The 19,548-nt window shown below is 45.6% G+C and overlaps 1 protein-coding gene across 1 annotated transcript in view; it reads right to left on the bottom strand.

The window, feature by feature from the left end:
* The window catches only part of LOC112242142 (alpha-1,3-mannosyl-glycoprotein 4-beta-N-acetylglucosaminyltransferase A-like), a 79,079-nt gene that overhangs the window by 28,492 nt on the left and 31,039 nt on the right, over nucleotides 1-19,548 (bottom strand). Inside the window, exon 3 of the mRNA XM_024410111.2 lies at nucleotides 18,659-18,799. Coding sequence (XP_024265879.2) covers nucleotides 18,659-18,799 — 141 coding nt within the window. The remainder of the gene's footprint in view (nucleotides 1-18,658; nucleotides 18,800-19,548) is intronic.

The following is a 19,548-nucleotide window of genomic DNA, read 5'->3' as shown; positions in this document are numbered from 1 at the left end:
ATTTCTTCAGCCTCCTGAGGTTGAAGAGGCGCTGCTGCGCCTTCTTCACGATGCTGTCTGTGTGAGTGGACCAATTCAGTTTGTCTGTGATGTGTATGCCGAGGAACTTAAAACTTTACTACCCTCTCCACTACTGTTCCATCGATGTGGATAGGGGGGTGTTCCCTCTGCTGTTTCCTGAAGTCCACAATCATCTCCTTAGTTTTGTTGACGTTGAGTGTGAGGTTATTTTCCTGACACCACACTCCGAGGGCCCTCACCTCCTCCCTGTAGGCCGTCTCGTCGTTGTTGGTAATCAAGCCTACCACTGTTGTGTCGTCCGCAAACTTGATGATTGAGTTGGAGGTGTGCGTGGCCACGCAGTCGTGGGTGAACAGGGAGCACAGGAGAGGGCTCAGAACGCACCCTTGTGGGGCCCCAGTGTTGAGGATCAGCGGGGTGGAGATGTTGTTGCCTACCCTCACCACCTGGGGGCGGCTCGTCAGGAAGTCCAGTACCCAGTTGCACAGGGCGGGGTCGAGACCCAGGGTCTCGAGCTAGATGACGGGCTTGGTGGGCACTATGGTGTTAAATGCCGAGCTGTAGTCGATGAACAGCATTCTCACAGGTATTCCTCTTGTCCAGATGGGTTAGGGCAGTGTGCAGTGTGGTTGAGATTGCATCGTCTGTGGACCTATTTGGGCGGTAAGCAAATTGGAGTGGGTCTAGGGTGTCAGGTAGGGTGGAGGTGATATGGTCCTTGACTAGTCTCTCAAAGCACTTCATGATGACGGAAGTGAGTGCTACGGGGCGGTAGTCGTTTAGCTCAGTTACCTTAGCTTTCTTGGGAACAGGAACAATGGTGGCCCTCTTGAAGCATGTGGGAACAGCAGACTGGTATAGGGATTGATTGAATATGTCCGTGAACACACCGGCCAGCTGGTCTGCGCATGCTCTGAGGGCGCGGCTGGGGATGCCATCTGGGCCTGCAGCCTTGCGAGGGTTAACACGTTTAAATGTTTTACTCACCTCGGCTGCAGTGAAGGAGAGTCCGCATGTTTTCGTTGCAGGCCGTGTCAGTGGCACTGTATTGTCCTCAAAGCGGGCAAAAAAGTTATTTAGTCTGCCTGGGAGCAAGACATCCTGGTCCGTGACTGGGCTGGTTTTCTTCTTGTAGTCCGTGATTGACTGTAATGTCTTCAGATTTGTTTTCTGTTTTACAGCTTCGATGCTCTGGAGCCTGGTGTTGTTGCCAAGGAGCGTTCGGACTGTCGGGACCAGGTTTCAACTGCTGCACAACGCTGACATCCTTCCTCCCATAGATGGTCTGCCTGTAAAAGCGCCACCTGGACTGGACACAGCTAGACAAATATTTTTTGAGAAGCTCAGGGAGTTTTGCGACGAAGAGGCTATGGACATCACATGCCCTGCACCAAAGTCAAGGGCAGGACAGAAACAGGCTCTCCGAATATAGATTCCCTTGTTCATGAGTGGTTTGGACGGACCAGTCATCAGCACTATCTGCAGTGCCTCTATTCACATGACTCTCTTCTAACACACACACCATACGTTGCTGCTACTATTTATTATTTATCCTGCTGCTCAGCCACTTTACCCCTGATTGTATGCCTACTACCTCGTCTATCACTGATATCGTTATTGATATTGTTCTTATACATACTGTATATGTTATTTATATTGACACTATCTATTTCTGATATTACTACAATGCAAGTAACCAGTTGGCTGTACTGTTTACACCTTCTGTAGAGACCATCCACTTAGCAAGACAGCAAAATATTGATATATAAAATTAATATTGATGTGTGGTCGTAACGTGATTTTGTGACATACCCCAACAATATCATGTGACTGTATCACGTGTCCACCACATAAATGTATGGCACATGCATCTGTTTATCTACAGTACTGAACTTTTTTATTTATAAAAAAAATAAAAATAATAATAATTATGAATCATTCCGGTTTCAACTCAGGTTGCATGGCCTTAACTTATGTATGAATTACTATGTGATAAGTGCATGTGTAATAGTATAAAGTATGCTATTATACTGGTGTGAAGGCATTTGGGCTCAGGTTGTGAGTCACAAATGTCAACTGTTTGCTGATGACCTGGTGCTTCTGTCCCCAATAAAGGAGGGCCTACAGCAGCACCTAGATCTTCTGCACAGATTCTGCCAGACCTGGGCCCTGACAGTACATTTCAGTAAGACAAAAAGAATGGTGTTCCAAAAAAGGTCCAGTTGCCAGGACCACAAATACAAATTTTATCTAGACACCGTTGCCCTAGAGCACACAAAAAAACTATACATACCTCCGCCTAAACATCAGAGAGAGAGAGAGAGAGGTGAGAGAGAGGGAGAGCGAGAGAGGGAGAGCAAGAGAGGTGAGAGAGACAGGTGAGAGAGAGACACAGGTGAGAGAGAGAGACAGAGGAGAGAGAGAGAGAGAGAGAGAGAGAGAGAGATGGGACAGCAGCTATTGTTATACTCCTGGCTATCAGTTGTATTCTGTGTCCTGAAGGGAGGGAGGGAGAGAGAGAGTAGAATAGGGAATACAGACTATTATCTTCCTTAGAGGGGGTGATTCCCTGAAAACCACACCACACTGAAATACTACAGACATATGACTCCATTTGTCCCACACTGACACAACAGGCCCAGGGATCTCTTTCACTGGGGAACAGGGCTGAGCGTGTGTGTTGGTGTTGCATAGTATACTGGTACCACGGTCATATCACGGTGCCAAAACGTCATGATACTTATGATACCAACATTTTAGAATACCGTAGTACCATTTCAAATGATACTACTGTTAGGTTCTAATTATCAGAGTAATAACTCAACGGACACTACGAAAGCTTAAACAAAGATCCCAAAGGATCGAACAACTGAACAGACAAAGACATGGTTCCACCCATGGTAGTATACAGACCTCACTTTGGGTGGAGTCTCCTCCTTGTCGTTAAACATTGCATCCTTATTGCTAGGCAGGGAGCTGAGTGAGATAGGGCCTTAAACGGAGAGTACAGGCCAGTCTGATAGGCTTTGTAAATTCACTGTCACGCAGAGAGGAAACCCGGTTTCACAAGAGGCATGTCTGCAGCTTCACAGGAAAGAAAACATCTGGATCTCAAACGGTTAAAAATATCACCCATATTACCGGAGATACCTTTTGTTCTTTCTGCGCGATGTCGCACGCATTTGATATTTCACACACCATGTCGAGGGCCGCTTTTTAAACTAGTCCCGGACACTAATTATTGGTTTGATAACAAACAACGTTGTTCAGTCATGTTACCTAGCTAGCTCACAACCTGGTAACTTGACAGTAGGTCTATGAAAATGTGTTTCTCATGAGATGTGTTTCAAAAGTTTCTTTATTGGCCTAATGGAAGCCTAAAGTATAAAAAATATATTTTCGGTGCTCCTTACATTCTGTTTGGGGTCTAACGCTTTAAAATTTGGGAACAATGTGTGTACGTGTTTGGGGGAAAGAGAGGGAGGGAGAGTCTCTGTCTTTATGAGGGAGTGTGTGTGTGTGTGTGTGTGTGTGTGTGTGTGTGTGTGTGTGTGTGTGTGTGTGTGTGTGTGTGTGTGTGTGTGTGTGTGTGTGTGTGTGTGTGTGTGTGTGTGTATGTGTGTGTGTGTGTGTGTGTGTGTGTGTGTGTGTGTGTGTGTGTGTGTGTGTGTGTGTGTGTGTGTGTGTGTGTGTGTGTGTGTGTATGTGTGTATGTGTGTGTGTGTGTGTGTGTATGTATGTGTGTGTGTGTATGTGTGTATGTGTGTATGTGTGTGTGTGTGTGTGTGTGTGTGTGTATGTGTATGTGTGTGTGTGTGTGTGTGTGTGTGTGTGTGTGTGTGTGTGTATGTGTGTGTGTGTGTGTGTGTGTGTGTGTGTGTGTGTATGTGTGTATGTGTGTGTGTGTGTATGTGTGTGTGTGTGTGTGTGTGTGTGTGTGTGTGTGTGTGTGTGTGTGTGTGTGTGTGTGTGTGTGTGTGTGTGTGTGTGTGTGTGTGTGTGTGTGTGTGTAACAGATGTAAATCGTACTCTCCTTGCGTTGTGTTTTGTCCAAATAAATCACATCACCCAGTGGTTCCAGTTGAGCATCTTTTATTTCTGTTGCATCACATTTTCATACTGGCTGTAAAAAATATAAATATACAATACAAAATATAACATGTGTAAATACCTGTTGTTAAATAGGAAACAGCACGTTAGTTGTGCAGGGCTTAACGTGTTGATGGCTAAATCCATATACCCACGCATGTATAAATAAACTTGTACACGTTGTAAAATAGAAAACAGTATTCAGAACGTGACCTACCCCTTGCAACACATTTTCATACTGGGGAGACCTGACGTTCGCGATCTCCCCCTATCTGCAAGCGGGGCCAATCACAACACGCCTTATTGTCATCAGAGTTGAACCAACCAATAAGAATGCTTGAACACTAAATACACCTTTCTTTAGAGGCAAGTGGAAACATAACCAACCCTGTTACATGTGTCTGAGTGTTTATGAGGGAGAGTGTGTGTGTCTTAACTGAACAGTAAAGGTGGTTTCATGCAGTGTTTTCTCCTTATTGACACAATGACAAGCAGATCATTACGCACGTATATTCCTTCCTCCCATTCCTCCAGCCACATCACAGGTAGGCCTGTGCAAATATGAGCATATCAGTCATTCTATGCAGTATTCTATTATACAGTGTGAAGTTAAATTCAATATGTGTTGTATTGAGTAGAAGTGTGACTATCAGTGACAGTTTTTCTGGGTAGCAGATGCACATAACATTTAGAAAATGGGAACAAATGTCAGGGGGCGGGGCGAACAGGACACTCCCCCCCCAGTGGTATCGTGATACCTGGCTTTTATGTAAGGGGGCGGGGCGAACAGGACACTTCCCCCCCAGTGGTATCGTGATACCTGGCTTGGTATGTTATCGTTAGTGAAACGTTTGTATCGTGACAACACTAGTGTGTTTCTCTGCTTCTCAGTCTTGCTGGAGAGAAAGGGAGGACCTAAGGGTCTATTCTGCTCTCCTGCACGCACACACCTTCCTTCCCTCCATATCTTTCTTATCTTAGACCGGAGATGTTTGTCTTTCAAAATATTCAAATTAGAGGGCAAAAAAACAGGAAAATATTTGCATATATTTGCTTTGCCCCTCCAAAAAATATCCAACCACACCAGGAGTGAGAGAACAGGGAGTGTGTGTGTTTAATCTCTATTATGGGGCTAGCTCTAGAGACAAACATTGGAAAACATGGGGGAAGAGGGAGGCACAATAAACAGACTGAAAGAGAGTGAATGAATGAGTGAAGGGGGAGAGATAGAGAGAATGAAAGTGTCAGAATGGTGTGATCTGTGCAGCGTGGAGAATCGGTCCTCAGTTTGCTTTGTGTCTCTCCAGCCAGCACAGAGACACACACAGAACCAGGAAAGTAGGTCGAGGATGAAAGGAGAGAGTGGGAACGACAGAGAGAGAAAGAAAAGAGCGAATAAGAGGCAGAAAACTTTTGGAAATGTAAAGTTTACTGTAAATGTTTTCTTGTTTATTTCACTTTTGTTTATCTATTTCACTTGCTTTGGCAATGTAAACATGTGTTTCCCATGACAATAGAGCCCTAACATTGAAATTCAATTTGAGAGGAAGAAAAAAAGGGAGATCGTGACACAGACTGATGATGGAGGGATGGAGAGAGACAGACTGATGATGGAGGGATGGAGAGAGACAGACTGATGATGGAGGGATGGAGAGAGACAGACTGATGATGGAGGGATGGAGACAGACAGACTGATGATGGAGGGATGGAGAGAGACAGACTGATGATGGAGGGATGGAGAGAGACAGACTGATGATGGAGGGATGGAGAGAGACAGACTGATGATGGAGGGATGGAGAGAGACAGACTGGTGATGGAGGGATGGAGAGAGACAGACTGATGATGGAGGGATGGAGAGAGACAGACTGATGATGGAGGGATGGAGACAGACAGACTGATGATGGAGGGATGGAGAGAGACAGACTGATGATGGAGGGATGGAGACAGACAGACTGATGATGGAGGGATGGAGACAGACAGACTGATGATGGAGGGATGGAGAGAGACAGACTGATGATGGAGGGATGGAGAGAGACAGACTGATGATGGAGGGATGGAGAGAGACAGACTGATGATGGAGGGATGGAGACAGACAGACTGATGATGGAGGGATGGAGAGAGACAGACTGATGATGGAGGGATGGAGAGAGACAGACTGATGATGGAGGGATGGAGAGAGACAGACTGATGATGGAGGGATGGAGAGAGACAGACTGATGATGGAGGGATGGAGAGAGACAGACTGATGATGGAGGGATGGAGAGAGACAGACTGATGATGGAGGGATGGAGAGAGACAGACTGATGATGGAGGGATGGAGAGAGACAGACTGATGATGGAGGGATGGAGACAGACAGACTGATGATGGAGGGATGGAGACAGACAGACTGATGATGGAGGGATGAGAGAGACAGACTGATGATGGAGGGATGGAGAGAGACAGACTGATGATGGAGGGATGGAGAGAGACAGACTGATGATGGAGGGATGGAGAGAGACAGACTGATGATGGAGGGATGGAGACAGACAGACTGATGATGGAGGGATGGAGACAGACAGACTGATGATGGAGGGATGGAGAGAGACAGACTGATGATGGAGGGATGGAGAGAGACAGACTGATGATGGAGGGATGGAGAGAGACAGACTGATGATGGAGGGATGGAGACAGACAGACTGATGATGGAGGGATGGAGAGAGACAGACTGATGATGGAGGGATGGAGAGAGACAGACTGATGATGGAGGGATGGAGAGAGACAGACTGATGATGGAGGGATGGAGAGAGACAGACTGATGATGGAGGGATGGAGAGAGACAGACTGATGATGGAGGGATGGAGACAGACAGACTGATGATGGAGGGATGGAGAGAGACAGACTGATGATGGAGGGATGGAGAGAGACAGACTGATGATGGAGGGATGGAGACAGACAGACTGATGATGGAGGGATGGAGACAGACAGACTGATGATGGAGGGATTGAGAGAGACAGACTGATGATGGAGGGATGGAGAGAGACAGACTGATGATGGAGGGATGGAGAGAGACAGACTGATGATGGAGGGATGGAGAGAGACAGACTGATGATGGAGGGATGGAGACAGACAGACTGATGATGGAGGGATGGAGACAGACAGACTGATGATGGAGGGATGGAGAGAGACAGACTGATGATGGAGGGATGGAGACAGACAGACTGATGATGGAGGGATTGGAGAGAGTGTGACCGAGGGAGGGAGAGAGGGGGTAGGGAGACAGCGAGACAGAAAATACAATAAGCTAAAGGGGGGGGGGACTTCTTATGCCATCCCTCAACCCCTTCATTCCCCATCCCCCTCAGAAAAGAACCCTGATTATAACATACATCTGTGCCTCTGACAGACAAGAAAATGGTGAGACAGAATGGACCAATGGACCAACTGACCTGTGTGTGTGTGTGTGTGTGTGTGTGTGTGTGTGTGTGTGTGTGTATAGAAAGGCCTAGTAGAGATAGAGAAGAGTATTGTGTGTGAGTTTAGATCCTAAGACTAAGACATCAGATTCAGTACCAATGGTGCTGAATGGACCTGAAGGCTATCAGCTCCCCCATGCTATCTGCTAGCTAGGCTAGTGCATGACACTCATATAAGGATACATGGCAATCTCATCCTTTTATACCTAGGGTTTTCAACCAGTCCTTGTCCAGGGAGCCCCTCCCAGGCCAACAGGTGAATGATAATGGCAAGAAGAAGTAATCAACATTTCAAAACACATTTTTGCAAAGAGTAGCTGTTTAGCTGGTTAAACAAAAGTTAGCCATGTGTTGGCAAAAATGTATGTCCAAGTCACAAAAAAGCATTCCAGCGGCTGGTAGCCTATTCGCAGCTGCTTTTCAAAGTCTATGGGGCATTTCCATGATAATGGAATAACGAAGACTCAGATTTTCTATTTAAACAAATGTATCAATTGTAAATTTCGGTGTTCCTCAAGGTTCCGTTTTGGGACCACTATTGTTTTCACTATATATTTTACCTCTTGGGGATGTTATTCGAAAACATAATGTTAACTTTCACTGCTATGCGGATGACACACAGCTGTACATTTCAATGAAACATGGTGAAGCCCCAAAATTGCCCTTGCTAGAAGCATGTGTTTCAGACATAAGGAAGTGGATGGCTGCAAACTTTCTACTTTTAAACTCGGAAAAAACAGTGATGCTTGTTCTAGGTCCCAAGAAACAAAGAGATCTTCTGTTGAATCTGACAATTAATCTTAATGGTTGTACAGTCGTCTCAAATAAAACTGTGAAGGACCTCGGCGTTACTCTGGACCCTGATCTCTCTTTTGAAGAACATATCAAGACCTTTTCAAGGACAGCTTTTTTCCATCTACGTAACATTGCAAAAATCAGAAACTTTCTGTCCAAAAATGATGCAGAAAAATTAATCCATGCTTTTGTCACTTCCAGGTTAGACTACTGCAATGCTCTACTTTCCGGCTACCCGGATAAAGCACTAAATAAACTTCAGTTGGTGCTAAATACGGCTGCTAGAATCCTGACTAGAACCAAAAAATGTGATCATATTACTCCAGTGCTAGCCTCTCTACACTGGCTTCCTGTCAAAGCAAGGGCTGATTTCAAGGTTTTACTGCTAACCTACAAAGCATTACATGGGCTTGCTCCTACCTATCTCTCTCCTTCACTGCAGCCGAAGTGAGTAAGACATTTAAACGTGTTAACCCTCGCAAGGCTGCAGGCCCAGACGGCATCCCCAGCCGCGCCCTCAGAGCATGCGCAGACCAGCTGGCCGGTGTGTTTACGGACATATTCAATCAATCCCTATACCAGTCTGCTGTTCCCACATGCTTCAAGAGGGCCACCATTGTTCCTGTTCCCAAGAAAGCTAAGGTAACTGAGCTAAACGACTACCGCCCGTAGCACTCACATCCGTCATCATGAAGTGCTTTGAGAGACTAGTCAAGGACCATATCACCTCCACCCTACCTGACACCCTTGACCCACTCCAATTTGCTTACCGCCCAAATAGGTCCACAGACGATGCAATCTCAACCACACTGCACACTGCCCTAACCCATCTGGACAAGAGGAATACCTATGTGAGAATGCTGTTCATCGACTACAGCTCGGCATTCAACACCATAGTACCCTCCAAGCTCGTCATCAAGCTCGAGACCCTGGGTCTCGACCCCGCCCTGTGCAACTGGGTACTGGACTTCCTGACGGGCCGCCCCCAGGTGGTGAGGGTAGGCAACAACATCTCCTCCCCGCTGATCCTCAACACTGGGGCCCCACAAGGGTGCGTTCTGAGCCCTCTCCTGTACTCCCTGTTCACCCACGACTGCGTGGCCATGCACGCCTCCAACTCAATCATCAAGTTTGCGGACAACACAACAGTGGTAGGCTTGATTACCAACAACGACGAGACGGCCTACAGGGAGGAGGTGAGGGCCCTCGGAGTGTGGTGTCAGGAAAATAACCTAACCTCACACTCAACGTCAACAAAACTAAGGAGATGATTGTGGACTTCAGGAAACAGCAGAGGGAACACCCCCATCCACATCGATGGAACAGTAGTGGAGAGGGTAGCAAGTTTTAAGTTCCTCGGCATACACATCACAGACAAACTGAATTGGTCCACTCACACAGACAGCATCGTGAGGAAGGCGCAGCAGCGCCTCTTCAACCTCAGGAGGCTGAAGAAATTCGGCTTGTCACCAAAAGCACTCACAAACTTCTACAGATGCACAATCGAGAGCATCCTGGCGGGCTGTATCACCGCCTGGTATGGCAACTGCACCGCCCTCAACCGTAAGGCTCTCCAGAGGGTAGTGAGGTCTGCACAACGCATCACCGGGGGCAAACTACCTGCCCTCCAGGACACCTACACCACCCGATGCTACAGGAAGGCCATAAAGATCATCAAGGACATCAACCACCCGAGCCACTGCCTGTTCACCCCGCTGCCATCCAGAAGGCGAGGTCAGTACAGGTGCATCAAAGCTGGGACCGAGAGACTGAAAAACAGCTTCTATCTCAAGGCCATCAGACTGTTAAACAGCCACCACTAACATTGAGTGGCTACTGCCAACACACTGTCAATGACACTGACTCTACTCCAGCCACTTTAATCATGGGAATTGATGGGAAATGATGTAAATATATCACTAGCCACTTTAAACAATGCTACCTTATATAATGTTACTTACCCTACATTGTTCATCTCATATGCATACGTTGATACTGTACTCTATATCATCGACTGCATCCTTATGTAATACATGTATCACTAGCCACTTTAACTATGCCACTTGGTTTACATACTTATCTCATATGTATATACTGTACTCGATATCATCTACTGTATCTTGCCTATGCTGCTCTGTACCATCACTCATTCATATATCCTTATGTACATATTCTTTATCCCCTTACACTGTGTATGACAGTAGTTTTTTTTGGAATTGTTAGTTAGATTACTTGCTCGTTATTACTGCATTGTCGGAACTAGAAGCACAAGCATTTCGCTACACTCGCATTAACATCTGCTAACCATGTGTATGTGACAAATAAAATTTGATTTGATTTGATTTGGTCCTGCCGTACATACCTACACGTACGCTACGGTCACAAGACGCAGGCCTCCTAATTGTCCCTAGAATTTCTAAGCAAACAGCTGGAGGCAGGGCTTTCTCCTATAGAGCTCCATTTTTATGGAATGGGATGCCTACCCATGTGAGAGACGCACACTCGGTCTCAACCTTTAAGTCTTTACTGAAGACTCATCTCTTCAGTGGGTCATAATATGATTGAGTGTAGTCTGGCCCAGGAGTGTGAAAGTGAACGGAAAGGCACTGGAGCAACGAACCGCCCTTGCTGTCTCTGCCTGGCCGGTTCCCCTCTTTCCACTGCGATTCTCTGCCTCTAACCCTATTACAGGGGCTGAGTCACTGGCTTACTGGGGCTCTCTCATGCCGTCCCTGGAAGGGGTGCGTCACCTGAGTGGGTTGATTCACTGATGTGGTCATCCTGTCTGGGTTGGCGCCCCCCTTGGGTTGTGCCGTGGCGGAGATCTTTGTGGGCTATACTCAGCCTTGTCTCAGGATGGTAAGTTGGTGGTTGAAGATATCCCTCTAGTGGTATGGGGGCTGTGCTTTGGCAAAGTGGGTGGGGTTATATCCTTCCTGTTTGGCCCTGTCCGGGGGTGTCCTCGGATGGGGCCACAGTATCTCCTGACCCCTCCTGTCTCAGCCTCCAGTATTTATGCTGCAGTAGTTTATGTGTCGGGGGGCTAGGATCAGTTTGTTATATCTTATCTGGAGTACCTCTCCTGTCCTATTCGGTGTCCTGTGTGAATCTAAGTGTGCGTTCTCTAATTTTCTCTTTCTCTCTCTCTCGGAGGACCTGAGCCCTAGGACCATGCCCCAGGACTACCTGACATGATGACTCCTTGCTGTCCCCAGTCCACCTGGCCGTGCTGCTGCTCCAGTTTCAACTGTTCTGCCTTATTATTATTCGACCATGCTGGTCATTTATGAACATTTGAACATCTTGGCCATGTTCTGTTATAATCTCCACCCGTCACAGCCAGAAGAGGACTGGCCACCCCACATATGCTCTCTCTAATTCTCTCTTTCTTTCTCTCTCTCGGAGGACCTGAGCCCTAGGACCATGCCCCAGGACTACCTGACATGATGACTCCTTGCTGTCCCCAGTCCACCTGACCGTGCTGCTGCTCCAGTTTCAACTGACCTGAGCCCGAGGACCATGCCCCAGGATTACCTGACATGATGACTCCTTGCTGTCCCCAGTCCACCTGGCCGTGCTGCTGCTCCAGTTTCAACTGTTCTGCCTTATTATTATTCGAACATGCTGGTCATTTATGAACATTTGAACATCTTGGCCATGTTCTGTTATAATCTCCACCCGGCACAGCCAGAAGAGGACTGGCCACCCCACATAGCCTGGTTCCTCTCTAGGTTTCTTCCTAGGTTTTGGCCTTTCCAGGGAGTTTTTCCTAGCCACCGTGCTTCTACACCTGCATTGCTTGCTGTTTGGGGTTTTAGGCTGGGTTTCTGTACAGCACTTTGAGATATCAGCTGATGTACGAAGGGCTATATAAATAAATTTGATTTGATATTCCAACAAAAACCATTGATTTCAGAACATATAACTCTATGCACAAGGACTGCTTTTAAAAGGTACAATGCAGCTATTTTAATCTCAACATCAAATCATTTCTGGGTAACAATTAAGTAACTTAACGTAATTGTTTACAATTCAAATTGGCCCTGTCTGGGGGTATCATCGGATGGGGCCACAGTGTCTCCTGACCCCTCCAGTCTCAGCCTCCAGTATTTATGCTGCAGTAGTTTATGTGTCGGGGGCTAGGGTCAGTTTGTTATATCTGGAGTACTTCTCCTGTCTTATCCGGTGTTCTGTGTGAATTTAAGTATGCTCTCTCTAATTCTCTCTTTCGCTCTCTCTCTTAGAGGATCTGAGCCCTAGGAACATGCCTCAGGACTACCTGGCATGATGACTCCTTGCTGGACTACCTGGCCGTGCTGCTGCTCCAGTTTCAACTGTTCTGCCTGCGGCTATGGAATCCTGACCTGTTCACCGGACGTGCTACCTGTCCCAGACCTGCTGTTTTCAACTCTCTGGAGACAGCAGGTGTGGTAGAGATACTCTTAATGATCGGTAATGAAAAGTCAACTGACATTTCCTCCTGGGGTGCTGACTTGCTGCACCCTTGACAACTACTGTGATTATTATTATTTGACCATGCTGGTCATTTATGAACATTTGAACATCTTGGCCATGTTCTGTTATAATCTCCACCCGGCACAGCAAGAAGAGGACTGGCCACCCCTCATAGCCTGGTTCCTCTCTAGGTTTCTTCCTAGGTTTTGGCCTTTCTAGGGAGTTTTTCCTAGGTGCTTCTACACCTGCATTGCTTGCTGTTTGGGGTTTTAGGCTGGGTTTCTGCATAGCACTTTGAGATATCAGCGGATGTAAGAATGGCTATATAAATACATTTGAATTGATTTGATTTGAAAATGGTCAAAAATAAACAAAAATAGCTTTTTTAGCAAAGAGTCATTTCTCAAGCAAGAATTTAGATAAAACAGTCTGGAAGAGGGGAAAACTGAAAACTAGTGGTTATTGGCAGAGAGGTTTGGAACTCTTTCTTACTGGTCTATTAACTCATTTATTGCCAGATGATGTCACCAAGCAGGTCAGAACTCCATCCCACCACAACAGGCTGACATTTCAGGGGGTCTTTTCAAACAGCTCTTACAATAAAAGGGTACTATCATCATTTTTACAATTTCACAGTATTATTCCAACCTCAGTGTTGAAATATATTTAAAATACAGCAAATTATGTTTTTGACTGCACTGGGCCTTTAAACATTTCCACAGAACATTTACATGAAGAACAGCTCAGACACAAAGTTTGGTAACAGAATTATGGTCAAATCTCACTCAGTTTTATTCTGTTGCCAAACGTTGCATCTGCACAGTATTTCCAATAAATGTCAAAGTAATAATTGTGCATAGAGTTGAATGCTTTGTTAAAACTTTGAATTCAATGGTCACAGCGTAATTCCATTAACGTCGTATGTCAGATACTCCAGTGAGCGTAAATGAGTATAATTTTCATCATTATAAGTATAAGTAAAATTGACATCATTAGAAAGAAGGTCTTCTCCTCTTTTCAAATGTTGTTGGTAGCGATATTAATAAAAACATTTCAATAAAACAAATATTTTTCCCACTTTGTAAAAAAAACAACTATATACAGTGCATTGGGAAAGTATTCAGACCCTTGACTTTTTCCACATTTTCTTACGTTACAGCCTTATTCTAAAATGGATTAAAATAATTATTTTACCTCAATCTACCCACAATACCCCATGACAAAGCGAAAACAGGTTTTAGAATTGTTTTTGCAAACTTAATAAAAATTGTAAAAAAATAATGAAATACCTTATTTACATAAGCATTCAGACCCTTTTCAATGAGACTCAAAATTGAGCTCAGGTGCATCCTGTTTCCATTGATCATCCTTGAGATGTTTCTACAACTTGATTGGAGTCCACCTGTGGTAAATTCAATTGATTGGACATGATTGGGAAAGGCACACACCTGTCTATATAAGGTCCCACAGTTGACAGTGCATGTCAGCAAAAACCAAGCCATGAGGTTGAAGGAATTGTCTGTAGGGCTCAGAGACGTGATTGTGTCGAGGCACAGATCTGGGGAAGGGTACCAAAACATTTCTGCTGCATTGAAGGTCCCCAAGAACACAGTGGCCTCCATCATTCTTAAATGGAAGAAGTTTGGAACTACCAAGACTCTTCCTAGAGCTGGCCGCCTGGCCAAACTGAGTAATGGGGGAGAAGGGCCTTGGTCAGGGAGGTGACCAAGAACCTGATGGTCACTCTGACAGAGCTCCAGAATTCCAATGTGGAAATGGAAGAATCTTCCAGAAGGACAACCATCTCTGCAGCACACCACCAATCAGGCCTTTATGGTAGAGTGACCAGATGGAAGCCACTCCTCAGTAAAAGGCACATGACAGCCAACTTGGAGTTTGCCAAAGGGCACTTAAAGACTCTCAGATCATGAGAATCAAGATTCTCTGGTCTGATGAAACCAAGATTCAACACTTTGGACTGAATGCCAAGCGTCACGTCTGGGGAAACCTGGCACCATCCCTATGGTGAAGCATGGTGGTGGCAACATCATGTGGTGGGGGTATTTTTCAGCGGCAGGGACTGGGAGACTAGTCAGGATCGAGGCAAAGATGAACAGAGCAAAGAACAGAGAGATCCTTGATGAAAACCTGGTCCAGAGCGCTCAGAACCTCAGGCTGGGGCGAAGGTTCACCTTCCAACAGAACAATGACCCTAAGCACACAGCTAAGACAACGCAGGAGTGGCTTCGGGACAAGTCTCTGAATGTCCTTTAGTGGCCCAGCCAGAGCCCGGACTTGAACCAGATCTAACATCTCTGGAGAGACATGAAAATAGCTGTGCAGCCACGCTCAGCATCCAACTTGACAGAGCTTGAGAGGATCTACAGAGAATGGGAGAAACTCCCCAAATACAAGAAGACTCAAGGCTGTAATCACTACCTAAGGTGCTTCAACAAAGTACTGTGTAAAGGATCTGAATACTTATGTAAATGTGAGGTCAGTTTTATATTTTTAACAAATTTGCAAAAAATTCTAAAAACCTGTTTTTGCTTTGTCATTATGGGGTATTGTATGTAGATTGATGAGGGGAAAAAACTAATTTAATCCATTTTAGAATAAGGCTGTAAAGTAACAAAATGTGGAAGAAGTCAAGGGGTCTGAATACTGCACGGTATATATTTTCAGACCCCCTGGGCCCGTGGAACCCTGGTTAAATATACCTCGTGTAATGCCCCTGGTTAAATACCCCTGGTTTACACCACTCATTCCCAAACTATTATATGAAAATAGAACATACAAAACGTAGACAAATTGACAACAAAAAAAGCAGAATTAATATGAATAGATACAATAAATCATTATGTTTCATATCAGTCATTAAAGACAGGCTGGGGAGAGATACCTCCTACTCCATCTTTCTAATTTCCTTTTTTTAAACTCTTCGTCTCTCGCTCCGCATTCGTTCAGTAACTCCCGGCTCAGTCTGAAGGTGGTGGGCAGGCAGAAGCATGCATGATGTCCCAATTTACACTGCTATAAATAAATAACCCTAACAGAGAGCGACAGAGAGTGAGATGAGACAGAGAGAGACCAATGAAAGTGAGAGGATAGAGACAAATACTTGAGGGGTGCTCTTGATCCTAAACCAAGTAATTATCACTAGTCTCATCTTAACCCAGAGGCTTGTTATCAGACACTAGTCTCATCTTAACCCAGATGTTATCAGTCCCTAGCCTCATCTTAACCCAGAGGCTTGTTATCAGTCACTAGTCTCATCTTAACCCAGAGGCTTGTCAGTAGAGCAGTACAACAATGTGTCCATGCAGTAAGACCACCCCTCTCTCTCCCTCACCACACCCAAACACACAGACACAAAAACAACTCTGAGGCTAAACTAAATGAAGGGCAATAAAAGAGAAGGCATCACAGAAGCCTCATCAGAGGAGATGTCTACAGAAGCCTCGTCAGAGGAGATGTCTACAGAAGCCTCGTCAGGGGAGATGTCTACAGAAGCCTCGTCAGAGGAGATGTCTACAGAAGCCTCGTCAGAGGAGATGTCTACAGAAGCCTCGTCAGAGGAGATGTCTACAGAAGCCTCGTCAGAGGAGATGTCTACAGAAGCCTCGTCAGACGAGATGTCTACAGAAGCCTCGTCAGACGAGATGTCTACAGAAGCCTCATCAGAGATGTCCACAGAAGCCTCATCAGAGATGTCCACAGAAGCCTCATCAGAGATGTCCACAGAAGCCTCAGAGGAGATGTCTACAGAAGCCTCATAAGAGATGATGTCCACAGAAGCCTCATAAGAGGATCAGAGCCTCTACCTCCAAGACAAACCTGACATAGAGCCTTGAAAGACAACATCGACAGGTAACACACACGCACATACAGAAACAGGAGAAATTGTTGTTTTCTTCAGTCTCTGGGTCCATCTGGAAAAACCTCATACTGAAGGGTCACTGGGCTTTGATGAGACAAGAGACAGAGGGGACACAGTGTTGTGTGTTTGTTCCAAACTGCCAATCTGTGTTCACAACCCTTTATAATATGGTCTGTCCTTCCTAAAGCCTGTCTAGTCACTGGGAAGTCCCCAATTTTATACACTCTCCTCGCCTTACTTCCCAGTCCTTGACCCGGCTCATAGTCCTAAACCCTGTCTAACACACAAGCCACACACAAAAACACCCACCCCGGCCATAATCATCTTAAAGATTTTTACTCACCAAAGTAACAACACAGTGTGGTCAAAGACTTAGTAACTTAGTTATAGGTAACCCGATCGTGACTACAACTACAAACATATTTATGTTTTAGCGGGTTTTTTTATTTATTAACTTATTTTAGGATATCTTCGGAACTACCCACAATGCACGATTTCTCAACATTTATATGGAGAACCGATGCTACCGAGCTAGTTCCAGCTGGCTAACGTCAGCTACTATCCATGCTAGCATGTAATTACATTCCAAACCAAGTGCTGGTGAGATACTATGTACATGAAGAAGAAACCATATAAATTAATTTAGAAAAACTGCATTTCCTCTTTTCCTGTGTGTTTGGTAGTGGTAGTCGAGCGAGCGCACTAGCAGTTTACCATTGTTTGTCGTTAGAGCAGTAATACCTACATATTGCAGTAATACCCTCAAGGACGGTGTTACGACTCATTTGTGGCCCAAAAACGAAAAGCTAGCTTTGAAGTGGGACCAGTTTGTCCGGTTGAAGCGAGCGGATTGGAGTATTGGAACAGTATGTGGTGCTCATTTCACCCCAGAGGACTTCGATGGCTTAGTATGTATAACCAGTGGAAGGCAGGATTAGGTATGCGACTGACTGAAACCAGGTGCTGGGCCGAGTGTGAATGTGAAGCCTGTAACCTGTATTTCCTACCGACCTACCGGTATCGCGAGTGTCAGCAGTGATGGCGATAAATCAGTTAAATTCAGTGTAGCGGGCTGGTAGGGGTAACGTTAGCAGGCTGGTAGGGGTAACGCTAGCAGGCTGGTAGGGCTAACGCTAGCAGGCTGGTAGGGCTAACGCTAGCAGGCTGGTAGGGCTAACGTTAGCAGGCTGGTAGGGCTAACGTTAGCAGGCTGGTAGGGGTAACGCTAGCAGGCTGGTAGGGCTAACGCTAGCAGGCTGGTAGGGCTAACGCTAGCAGGCTGGTAGGGCTAACGTTAGCAGGCTGGTAGGGCTAACGTTAGCAGGCTGGTAGGGCTAACGTTAGCAGGCTGGTAGGGCTAACGTTAGCAGGCTGGTAGGGGTGTTATTGCAAACATTTCAGCTTAATTTTAAGTTAAAAATGTGTAGTTATTTCTGTTATAGGGAATTGGCTAGCTTGGCTGGGTCCTCCATATTACGTCACACCCTGCATTCTTTGGAATTCTGATCAGTTTTATGTTTAAAGTGAGGTGTAACTTTGTATTGGGAATTTTGATCCATATGTTACATGTGGTTATGTTTATGCAACCTAACCTTTAAAGAGAATGTGATATGGTGACTGGTGAGAATGGGGTCAAGCTGTGTGGGATAATAAGGGACTGCGTGAGATTGGAGCCTAGCTTGGCCTCCCAGCTACAATGGAGGGACTAATCGCTCATATCTATGCCTGAAGTAACAACAACACACACACACACACACGACTGTGCTGTGAGCTCAAAAGGTCCTGATGGGAGGCTGTAACACAACCTTACACGCTAGAGCAGAGAGAACACACTAGCTTAGAACAGGTCTGACAATACATGTATCAGCCAGGCCACAGGCCACGTAAGAACTGTTCTGCCAAAAGAAGCATGGACTGGGAGGGCGGGAAACCGAGGCAGTGTGTGTGTGTGTGTGTGCTTCTCACCTCCGGTGCGGCCCAGGCCGACATGGACAGCGGGGTGCAGGCTGCCCTCATTGTTGAGCAGGTGAGGCAGGTGGTGGTAGATGTTTGGCACCTGGAGAGGCTTCCTACTGGCCAGCTCCTTCAGCAGCTTCTGGGTCTCATCTGACGGAGATACAGGAAGGAATCATAAGAGTTACAACTGGTAGAATGGTTGAGAAAAGGGGACCATCTCACTCTCCCAGAAGCTTGGCTGTTGCGTTAAAACCCGCCAATTCAGACAAAAAGAGGGTAATGGGTCTGCACTCAGAAAGATGTCGCATAAAGCTCACTTCATTTTTAGAATGTTGTATTATTTCGCTGCATTGGGTACACAGACGTTACGGCTTTGCAGCCTTCTTCAGTGTGTAGGTACAATTTTATCTTCATTCAAAACAGCATTTGTAAAGAACAACTGATGAGTAGCTGGTGCTTCAAAATCAGGCTTGACATTCATCTGCCAATCAGGGATGTGGCTTTTCTGGTCTACCTGTATACAAGTTAGTTACAAAGAAATACAGAGTTATAGGGTATGAGAGCTGGCACGAAGGGCAATTCATGAATCAGTTGACTTACAGTAACAGTCAAAAGTTTGGACACAGGGTTTTTCTTTATTTTTACTATTTTCTACATTGTAGAATAATAGTGAAGACATCAAAACTATGAAATAACACATATGGAATTATGTGTTTAAAAAGTGTTTAAAAAATATATTCAAAGTAGCCACCCTTTGCCTTGATGACAGCTTTGCAGACTCTTGGCATTCTCTCAACCAGCTTAACCTGGAATGCTTTTCCAACAGTCTTGAAGGAGTTCCCACATATGCTGAGCACTTGTTGGCTGCTTTTTCCTCACTCTGCGATCCAACTCATCCC

The sequence above is a fragment of the Oncorhynchus tshawytscha genome, linkage group LG03 (assembly GCF_018296145.1).
Source record: "Oncorhynchus tshawytscha isolate Ot180627B linkage group LG03, Otsh_v2.0, whole genome shotgun sequence".
Classification (NCBI taxonomy): Eukaryota; Metazoa; Chordata; class Actinopteri; order Salmoniformes; family Salmonidae; genus Oncorhynchus; species Oncorhynchus tshawytscha.
The sequence above is the reverse complement of the archived record's forward strand: the minus strand, read 5'-3'. Positions and strand labels throughout refer to the sequence as shown.